The 11,847-nt window shown below is 37.5% G+C and overlaps 1 protein-coding gene across 1 annotated transcript; it reads left to right on the forward strand.

The window, feature by feature from the left end:
• The first annotated feature begins 3,877 nt into the window (after positions 1–3,877).
• LOC140240000 (uncharacterized) lies at positions 3,878–7,301 on the forward strand. The gene is made up of 2 exons (XM_072319808.1): positions 3,878–3,945; positions 5,380–7,301. Exon 2 carries the CDS (start codon positions 5,430–5,432, stop codon positions 6,978–6,980), a length of 1,551 nt encoding a protein of 516 aa, XP_072175909.1. The 5' UTR covers positions 3,878–3,945; positions 5,380–5,429; the 3' UTR covers positions 6,981–7,301.
• The last annotated feature ends 4,546 nt before the right edge of the window (positions 7,302–11,847 follow it).

Genomic DNA, 11,847 nt, shown 5'->3' on the forward strand with positions numbered 1-11,847 from the left:
AAATGGGTACCTGGCAACGCTAGGGTAATAATAATGACAGGGCCCTCTAGTAGAGCAGTGGCAACCGGGCTACCCCGGGTAAATAAGACATTATCATATCATCAGTTCAAGATATTCTGACTCCTCCATTTTGTTTGATGTGCGTCTTTGCTTCTTGAACATGAAATGAAATCTCTATCATCATCGTCAACAACCAGTTTATATTCGATGTAGACATGGTCAGTCGTTGTTTTCAAAGGCATGTTATGATAATTAAGCGGTAGACCAGGGAGATAATAAGCCAGTTCGGAGTTCCACTTGAAGCATGAGCAGAAAAAGGTCAATCGTACCAGCAGAGCATGTTGACTTTTTAGATTCACTGCGATAAGCATCTGTGAGGTAAAGATCATTTAAGTGATCCTTATAAGTGGCGCTTACCATCACATCCACCTGACAGCAAAAGTAGTACTTGGCAATATCAATGGAAATTGATTGTTAATACATTCAATGGAAAATATCGAAATGGATGCTTTCCAAATTGGCAATGGATGGATCATTCTGGTCACCTGGTCTAAACAAGGTCATCCTTTGGTTAAACATGACTGATGAGTTTCATAAATTGTTACGTCGGGCAAGCTCATGCATTTTCTTGCTTGAAAACTAGTGAAGTGCCTAATCAACTGAGAAAGAAGAAAATGTCATTTGTACCCATGTGCACTATGAACTAATCCCGAACTGGCTTATTAAACTCGCTCTGAAACCGTTTTGTCGACGCACTGCCCAATAGGAGGGCATCGATACCCCCTCTACGGTAGGGAATCAGATCTGAGGCCTGTGCGATCAGTAACACTTGCATAATGATGTAGACCTCGTTTACGGGTTGTCCATCTAAGCATGTACCTACCTTTTTGTAGGTCCATGATCTAAGCAATGTCTCCGGTGGAAAAAAAGGAAAAATAATGTCACTTGACACCTTTTTTGTTCCTCTTCTTAGAGCGATCATATTCAAGCCACACACGGAGACTCATGTTGCCTCGTAAAATTTTACTTTCCACACTATTCTGAAAAAAGACCGGGCTATATTAATCCCCCCTTTTATTTGGATCACCCCTCAGAGACGTATAAGAAGCAGTGATAAACGGTAGCAAGAGGACACTTAGTTCTATACCAGAAAAAATATGAGAATGAAAATGGAGGAAGAAGAGAAGGAGAAAAAAGACCGCGCCGAAGAATAGAAGCAGAAGAAGAAGAAGAAGGAGAAGAAGAAGTAGTAGTAGTAGTAGTAGTAGTAGTAGTAGTAGTAGTAGTAGAAAATAACAGTAATAATAAGAAGAATGAGTCTTCTTTCCAAAGCAAACTAGCATGGGTAACCCATTTGATGGTTCCTGTCTTGCAATCAGGGAAATGATCGTCAGTATTTCCGGGTTCAGGCATGCCACATGTATGCATTGGAGTCGGCTGAAGCGGTGGTTTAAAACAAACAACTTTAGTTCTTTTGTTATGGATCTCATTGTCATAAATTTTGTGTCTCGCCATTCAACCTGTTTTAATTGAATGTAATACAAGATTGTACGCCCACACTATTACGACATAGCCATTGTGCATACTGGTGAGGCGGGACAAATCTGAAGCTAAGTTTGCAAATCATTGGAGGTATACTTCCTTGATAAAGCTGTTTAGCAATACACACCATATACTGGTGTGATATACAGTAGAATCCTGATGCCATCCTAGTATATTCTTGTAAGTTTTATACCTTATAGTTATTTCCCCTTTTCTGTTTTCATTCTCCATTCAAAGATCACCAAAATTAGTAACACGAACAGAGCCAATTTACCGAGAACTAAACGAGGTCAGTTTTGTCAGGTTTGCTTCCAAACTTGAGGTTCGGTTTGTTTTGCTTTCATTGCTGTATTTTTCCTCTTTTTTTTTCAGGGAGTCATGGTAACATTGGCTGCAAAGCATGCAGGGGAATAGAGATATACGAACATTTTAATAAAGCTGGTCTATTCCTACATGCAAATTTGTCAGTTGAAGGCGTGATCAACATAAATAACCGTGATGGTAATACTTTTTGTACAAATTTGGGTAAATCTTGCATGCAAAGTTCAAAGTTGACAACAACATCATGATCAGAACACAGTATAGAAAGAAATGTAACCTGGAATTCCCCTTTTTTTTCCTGAGTTTTTCCAAACACACTTAGACGTGTTTTGACCTTGATGAAAATCCGTCATGTACAATTCCCACTCCTTGGGTTTTCTGGTGGGAAGAAGGCAAACAGCAGTCATTCAGAATGTTCCTCCATCCATTCGCGTGTATACAAAAGCGTGAAAAGGAGTAACCTATGTATAAAGTTGACTGTGATAATACGTAGTCCTTTTTACCCGTTACACAAACAAAAAGATGTCGAACATTTTATACAGTATAACAATAATTGTCTGCAAGTGACTATGCAATCCCTGGGTGAATTATTGTGCTTCTTGTTGTTTTTGTTATTCTGTCGGTGTTTGGGTGTTTTGTTGTTGTTGTTGTTGTTGTTGTTGTTGGGATTTTTCTCATATTTTGGAGGGGGAGGGGTGGGGTATCACAGTTGATATCATGATGTTTGAGGATAGGTCTTGGTATCTCTAGATTTGGATATGACTGCGATGGTCAGCCGTTTAAAATCATAACTTCATGAACATAATCCCGGCGTAGGCCTATACATTTTCTTTTTTTAACGAGTCTTGATCTAATTTCAGACCAGAATAACCGAAATCCTTTGCGGAATGTGAATGTGTTTCTTGAAAGAATGGCTAACAAACACAAAGATGCACATCCACAGAGGTTGATTTCGGTAAGTATAGTCATCTAAATCAAAGCTATCTTGAGCTCAATAAACAGTTTCGGCTTTATCACTTCGTGAGAATTTCTTCTTGCATCTGCATATATAATATTACAGTTTTATCGATATGGTATGGAAATCTTAATGAAACTTAAGAGATAAGGGCCTTATAGTAAACAGAAAACAAAGCAAAGAAGACAAAGCATTATGTTTTGTTAATGATGTCCTGAGTGTTTATCTTTAACTTATTATGAAGGACTTGTTGAAAAAAAAAAGCTCCATAAGCTAAATGGAAGCTGTTGAAAATATATGAACAGAAAAAAGGCAAAACCAAACCAAGTTAAACGATTACTGTTTAGAATCTACGTATGTTCAGAACAGCTGACAATTAAAAAAGAAATCGCATTTTTGTCCTATATTTCGAAATCACTTTACACTCGACAAAAACAAATAAAAGAAGTCGTCAGTTTTTCCTTCTCTATGCTATACAAATGTCCTTAGCATTTTCTCATGCCTTAAATTGGATCGTTTCCTTTCTCATTCATTAAGCATGAGCAAGTGACACCTTGAACATGTTGTGGTGTGCCAATCCTTGCCTAAAAAGTATACTAGGGTTTTGTTTTTTGTTGATGTAGCCATGTGCTTAGAATTGAATTGAATTAAATTTACTGCTAGATTACTCTGTGCATCTCATTTTCAGTTCTTTATACATGCGTATAGCGCGATTTACCGCCAACTATCGAAAGGCGATAGCAGAAGGGAGTGCAATACGACACCTTCATGTATTACAGTATTATTCACATTGTTCAGATATCACGCGCGGGACATGAAAAAAGCACCAGAATGCTTACTGTCAAATTGGAACACTTCTTGTGTGCAATTCTGATGACATAAAGGGACATCGATCGTGCCTACGACATGACCCTGTGCCCCTACGATCAGGCCAAGCCAATAGGAGCGCGTTGCTACCGATATCACAAACAATAGGGTTATCCAGGGTCCACTGCTCTGAACCCTGCGAGCGGGATTTTGTCATAAAGGCTTAAACTCGACAAAACACGTCCCCAGACGACTGGGGAAGCCCGCCGAGGCATGTCAGCAAGTAGGACCTACCATCAGTCAAAACTGCGACAAGCCAGGTAGGCACACCACCAAAACTTACAACCAGCGTAAGCGGCATTCGATAAGACTGGATTCGAATTAATTGCTTACGAGGCTGATAAGGGGGTGGGTGGTGGGGGTGGGGTAAGCGAATAGTCTCAATTGAGAGAATGATATTGATCTCGTCAGTGTCTAGCTTTGTAAATTGTTCAAAGTTGCAGCAGGTTCCTGAACACGTCGCTCTTCATTCACAACTGGAAGATATGTTTAAGAACACATTGGGTATAATGTTTTCGATTGCTCTGAGGTGATGATTGTTGTATGATTAATAAACACAAAGAAGGATTATAGGAAAGAAACCGCACATGGACGAAAACTGAAAGTTTCTTCCGGAAGACTATATATAGTTATTATGATTATGATGAAATTCAGTGTGTTTTGCATAGGGTCAAAACCCTCTGAATCTATACGCGACTCGAAAATATGGACCTCGAAATTGAGTATTATTGTGTATGTGCGTGTGTGTATATAATATTATACATATGCGTGTGTGCTATCTGTAGAGCCAGAACAGGCCTCATCACAATTAAAATAAAAAATGGCGGTGATCTTTTTGAGGGTAGCATAAGGTATTGTTATCATAAGAGAACAATAAATGTTAACGGCGGGAGTGTAGGAGGGCACATACGTAAAAGATTATTATGTAGGCCTATCTGTATGTGTGTGTGTGGGGGGGGGGGGGACGCGTGGGTATACGTGGCGGAGTTGCATTCTTATGTTTGAGTGTACTCGTGAATTTGAGTGACTTTATTTGTTTTTTCACCACTTTGCATCCGAGGGGGCTCACAAACTAGAAGGTTGGTATGAAGTGCATATGTAACAGACGATCACTTCAGTAATCAAAGGACTATTGCAAAATACCAGATTATTGTATTATGATATAGTTTACAAGGTTTACTGCACAGACGACGTTTCCGCGCGATAATAAATATGTTTTTGGTGACGAGATAGTAGAACAGCTATTAATCACGTTGTCTCTGGACGACTTTTGCTTAGTGTAGGAAAGGTGAGTCAGTGAGTCTTTTTTTTTTGGGGGGGGGGGGAAAGACATAATATGTCAATTTTGTTTTATTTGGGGAGTTGTTGTTGGTATTTTGTGGGGTTTTTTGTTTTTGTTTTTTTACATGTACATGGTGAGAAAGAACGAGTCATGAGGAAGGCCACTGGCGAAAGAGGAAAGCCACTGGCGAAAAAGCCACTGGCGAGTGAGCACCAGAGAATAATGACGGTGTGGGAGAGTAGATTCTCCGTTTACAGAATGAAATTGGCAAAATCTGTGTATCGAAATCACTTATTAACCTACTTTTCAGAGAAATTGAATTGTCATTTGAAGATAATCCAAAAGCAGTAAACGATCCTTACATTCCGGTAAATTGTAATGGTAACATATGTTCATGTATTTCAATTCCAAGGGTGCCCTCAACGTCTACGAGAGTGTTAAGCAGCTCCAGTATCACTCGCAATGTGGAGCTTCCGACGTCATCAGGGGATGCTGACAGTAGCCTTCGGCTGCTGGTGTTTTGTGTTGATCAAGGCCCAGGGGAGTGTCGAAGAGGGCATGCAGCTGCGATGCGACGAACTCTGCGACTACAGCGCCTGGAGTCGCCACGCTTACTGTGGTGAGAAGGGCCTCACGGACATACCAGTGCAGTGCAACAATGTGAAGACACTCGACGTACGTTTAAACAGAATCGACACCCTGCAGGAAAGTAGACTCTCCATGTTCCGGTCCTTAAAGTATCTCTACATGGTAGATGTCGGTTTGCAAGGCGTCGAAGAGGGCGCTTTTCATAGATGCGATGCTCTTCAGCTTCTCTCCTGGGGTGGGAATGAGTTTTCCGTCCTCCGCTCTGCTTGGCTTGACGGACTACACAACCTGAAGTTCATGCTCCTCGACCGTTCTCAACTACAGCGTATCGAACCCGGCGCCTTCAACCAAACGCCTTCACTGCAAACTTTAGATCTCTCCGGAAATAAATTCGTTTCTCCTCCTTGTGACGCCTTTGGCCCTGATAATCTCGTGACTGAATTCTATTTGAATGATAATCTGATATCAAGTATTCCTGAAAATTGTTTTGCAAAGTTAACCAATCTCCAAAGGATTACCCTTAATGACAACCCAATAGGTAACATCCCTATGTCTGCTTTAGCGGGACTTACATCCTTGAAAACCATAGAACTTGCAAACGCATCTTTGTCCACTGTCCCTGTTGGAGCCTTATCACCTGTTCGTAAGGTCACGCACCTAAAAATGGCTAGGAATCTTATCACTGCTCTGGAGGAAAGAGATTTCAGTGTCCTTCCAGAAGCTGAATACGTTGATTTGAGCTATAATAGAATTCGTTTCGTTCATGAGCATGCCTTCGCAAATATGCTTCGGTTAAAGGTGTTGATCCTCTCCAGTAACAAAATAGCTGTCATCGGATGGCGGGCTTTCATCCCTGTAGAGAGTACCCTCGAAGAACTTCATCTTCACGAAAATCAGTTACAATCCATCGGCAACATCAGTGCCAGCACAATACTATCTTTGCATACCTTCCTCTTGGCAGATAATCCCCTCCAGTGTCACTGCCATCTTTCCGAATATCGCTATTTCCTCCAGACCCAACAGCACCTACTGCAAGTACAAGGAGGACATGGCAAATGTATTAACCCTGGGAGTGAAATTGAAGTAAGTGTCCTTGAATCATCGTTGACGGAGACAGCGTGTCCGTTAGTGAGTACTTCCGCTCGACCATCTGTCTCGGATCCACTGTATGCACAGGTGCCCGCAGTCCCGATTGTTCCAGCGGCGATAACGAAGCCCGCACAAGAGGGCACCCACTGGACCAAGGACCGTACATTCATCGCGCTGATCACTGTCGCGACCGTCACAGTGACCTTGCTGATCGTTTCCATTGCAGTCCTGGTCTTCTGCAGGGCAGTAGATAAAAGAACGAGTCCGACGAAGAAACATTGGGAAAATAATAATGATGGAATTTATGAGGTGTGTGTGCCGAAGCCAGATGCTTGAGCTAGAATTAAATTGTTTATAAAGAATTCACTGATCTTTTCTAAAAAAAGATAATCACTATGCAATTTCTTAATACGTTTTATGTTCTTTTATGTTTTATCTTTATTCATAAGTCCCTCCGCTCTATCACTTTTCTCACTTAACAAGATTTTTAAAACTAAACTCCCATGGAGGTAAAAAATAGAAACGTTAAATGTTGTTGACGGAGTATGTCATTCCACGTCAATGAACCTCTCCGGCTTGCTTTCCCATATTTATTGCTCTCTTTTTAAACTGATTTTGCTTTCGTGTATTCTCCTGCGGAATTGATAATATATGTACATATATATATATATATATATATATATATATAAAGACCTAATGTGTCAACTGAAAACCTCATCATTCTTCAAGGTAAGTTGCTCTTAGAAACCCTTAGTAAAGGTGCCCTCCCTCTATCTCTTTTAACTATTAAAAAAGATTAGCTCACAACTGGTTGTGTCAATGTGACAATGGGTTACCACGTAATAAAACAGCCACCCATGGCACGGTGGCAGTCCCCCTGCACCATAATTCCTAATGTAAGGATTTGCTAATTCTGTTTAATGCAGTAAATATTTTCAATATGATTGATGTATGCTCTCAATTTCTTTCTTTGATTCATGTACATTATAATACTTTATTGATTTTTTTGTTATGTTACAGGAATAAAAAGATTCATGTATGAAAGTATGTAGAAGAAAAGAAAAGTCAAACAATAAAATTCTCTACTTTGATTTATGTTTTTTATGTTTTTTTTTGTATTTTTGTGTACACGAATATTGATTGTTATATGTCATTTTACCTTGTGATGCATGGACATGAAAAAGAACAGCCTGGTTTGCTGGATCATGTGCCCTACTGAAATAAATGAATAGATAACCAACTAACTTTACTAACTAACGAGCTAACTAACAAAATTGATAACAATTAATGTACATGTGGCGTACACCACATATTGATTGTATATGTATATGTATATATATATATATATATATATATATATATATATATATATATATATATATTCAAGCGTTTTCATCTTACTATATAGGTAGTTGTTTTGTGTACATACCTGGTGTAAATGTTTTAAATTGTATATGCAACCTAAAGTATACCATAACACATAAGGGACTATGGTAGATAGAAGTAGAGGAGAAAAGGGTATGATATGTCATTTCTTTTATGTCTGAAATTTTTATATGTATATAAAAAAAAATAATTTTGAAACTCATCAGTGTATTTACAAAAAATATATATATTATAGGGCCTATATATAGGCTTACCTGTATGTATTGTGTGTTTGCGAAAGCAGATTATAAGGTCAAAACCAGCTTGATATTTTGAACTGTCCTTGTCTCCGAAAGACTTGACTTTTAGATAAGATTTAGTGATATAGAAGCTGGTCATGAAATAGTGTTCACGTGTTCGAGTTCATGGTACACGGCTAGTTTCTTAATGTAATCTTGACACTGCCATACTTTTCCCTGGGTACGTTGGGATAGTTTGTATACAGTCATGTAAGAATAATATAATTTCCATATTTGTATAATATTGTGTAAATATGTGTCGTGTCTCTCAGGCTTCAAATATTTGAATGCTGTTATCCAAATAAAACCAATACTTTTCAATAAAAAGTATTTCAAGGTTCTGTGTTTTTCATAATTTCATCCTCAGATTAACCTGTTTTAATGTAAGGCGAGTGTGCATGTATAGCTGTGTGTGTTATGGATAGTTATGTGAATAATGTGAGGTAAGAAAATATACGGGAATAAGTGGTGGTGGTTTGGGTTACAGTTTGTTATCCCGAAGGTTCTTTTTTCGAAGGCTCGTTTTTCCGAAGGCTCTTTAGTCCGAATGTTTGTTATTCCGAAGGTTCGTTTTTCCGAAATTCATTTTCAGAGATCAACGAACCTCTATAGTCTGGATGCCAAAGCCATTTTTGGGCATAACCTTGTTTTACCCTCCACCCAACGTTTTTTGATTGTTTTCCCTATTTCGGGGGTGCTGAATCCGAATCTGGATGATGCAACTCTTGCGTCCTTGAGGATTTTGAGATATTCAAGATGGCCGCCAATAATGGCCGCCCAAACCAGAAATTTCCATGTATTTCCTTCTAAATGGTGAGAAATTGAAAACAATTGATGGTTTTACCCTGTTTGGAGGGTGCTGAATCCAAATCTTGATGATGGAACTCCTTCATCCTTGAGGATTTTGAGATATTCAAGATGGCCGCCAAAATGGCCGCCAAAACAAGAAATTCTCACGTATTTCATTCTCAATGGTGAGAAATTGAAAACACTTGATGGTTTTACCCTATTTCGAGGGTGCTGAATCCAAATCTGGATGATGCAACTCTTGCATCCTTGAGGATTTTGAGATATTCAAGATGGCCGCCAAAATGGCCGCCAAAACCGGAAATTCTCACGTATTTCATTCTCAATGGTTCAAAATTGAGAACAATTGATGGTTCTGTCCTACTCCGATTTCAAAATGGTCGCCAAAACCGGAAATTTCCACGTATTTCAATTTGCTCGCCAGGATGGTGATAAATTGATAACAATAAATGGTTTTACCCTATTTTACTTTTTCGTCAATGGCAAAATCTAAACCAATCCATACTTTGCTGATAAACGAACGCATATTGTCTATCCCAGTCTGAGCTTGCTGTACAGGGAAACCAGCTTTACCGGATATCTTGGAGTTTGTAAGATACAGCTGTGCCAGGAATGAATCCTGCAAGACTACAGATGCGGTTGAATATATGAAAGATTACACTGTTTCATCTACATATCATTGATATGTTTTGAACACTAACAATCGGTGGACAAGACATACCCATCTCGATCATATTGTGATAGTTATGTAGAGAAGTTTACTGAGATTCCCAATATTTTGTTTGTTTGTTTGTTTGTTTGTTTGTTTGCTTTTATTTCTGCATTCAATCAGATGCAATTTGAATGCAAACTTCAAAAAGTACAAAGACAAAGAATAACAAGTGCAGTGAAATAAATCGATAACAGTACATAAATAGATTCACATAGGTGATTGCATTGAGCAATGTAGATACACAGAAACATGAAATAAAATATACAGAATTTTTCAGTAAACAACAGAGATAATTGAATGCAGGAGACCACCATCATAAGCGATTAAGCTTGAAATGGATGGAGGCCTCATAAAATGACTATCCAACGACATAACTCTCTTGGAGGTAGGTGATCAGGTGAGTGCAGTGCAGTTGCAGGTGAGAGTGCAAGATGCAGTTGAAGGAAGAATATTGAGATTGACAATAAGATGACAATCTATACTATAAATATTTGTTAGCTCAGTTGGTTTGGAGAATATAATTGTATCAAATATCGTTTAAGTGAAGCTTTCAAAGAATAAATACTTGAACAAAACGTTATATTATCCGGGAGATTATTCCAAATATCCGGACGCGAATGTCTTATAGATTTATGTGTCACTAATAATTTGGGATTCAAAAGGTGGAAATTTCTACATATACGAGTAGGGTACGAATGGACAGAAGTATTGAACCTAAACATGTTATCAAACGATGATGGAAGTTGATGATGTATATATTTGAACATAATTACTGCTACTTGAATAATATTCAAATCAAAAACCTTCAATGTTTTAAGCTCATGAAATAAAGAATCAGTATGAGCCAGAAAATGCGATCCTGTACAAATACGTATTACTTTCTTTTGTAATTTAAATATAGAATTTATTTTGGTAGAGCCGCAAGTACCCCATACAACATTGCAATAACTTATATATGGGAGAATTAAGGAATTATATAATAGAAATAAAGTTGAACAAGGAAGAAAGAACTTCAGCTTGGAAATTATCCCTATATTTCTAGAAATACACGTTATAACATGATGTAAATGCTCATTCCAAGTCAAACTTTCATCTATATATACTCCTAGAAATTTTGAATTCATTTTCTTTTCTAATGGGATATCATCAATGTTAATATGTATCAACGTATCTTCATTATGAGAATGAAGTTTGAAATGAATAAAATGAGTCTTTTTTATATTCAAAGAAAGTTTATTAGACTTAAACCAATTTGATACTTTACTAATTTCAATGTTTAAAGTGTCATTTAAAATCTTAAGATCTTTATGAGAATAAAATATATTCGTATCATCAGCAAATAGAACAAAAGAGAGAAGAGAGGATGTATTTATGATATCATTAACATAAAGAAGGAATAATAATGGGCCTAGAATTGAGCCTTGAGGAACACCACATTTAATTAAAAGGGGGTCAGATTCACAACCATTAAAAATAACATATTGTCTTCTATTAGTTAGATAATCATTAAGCCATAAAAGTGCTTGTCCTCAAATACCATAATGACTAAGTTTGGTGAGTAAAATAGAATGATCAAGAGTATCGAATGCTTTACTCAAATCGCAAAATATACCTGCAACATGTTCTTTGTTTGCAAAAGCACTCGTAATTTTGTCATAAATTTGTATTAGTGCTAAATCAGTTGAATAATTTTTTCTGAAACCATATTGATTGGGAATAAGTAAATCATACTTATTAATAGATTTAAGAAGTCTATTATAAACAATTTTTTCTAAGATTTTGGATATACTAGACAATAAAGAAATAGGACGATAATTGCTAATTTCATAAGGATCATCTTTTTTATGTACAGGATTAACTTTCGCTATTTTCAGCAGGTCAGGGAAAATACCTTGTGATAAAGAAAGATTAAATATATAACTTAACGGTTCTGCGAGTGGATAAACTATTTCTTTCAATAACATCATACTTATTTTATCAGAACCACAAGATTTAGAGCTATTTAAAGATTTAGTGATAC

The sequence above is a fragment of the Diadema setosum genome, chromosome 16, assembly GCF_964275005.1.
Source record: "Diadema setosum chromosome 16, eeDiaSeto1, whole genome shotgun sequence".
Classification (NCBI taxonomy): Eukaryota; Metazoa; Echinodermata; class Echinoidea; order Diadematoida; family Diadematidae; genus Diadema; species Diadema setosum.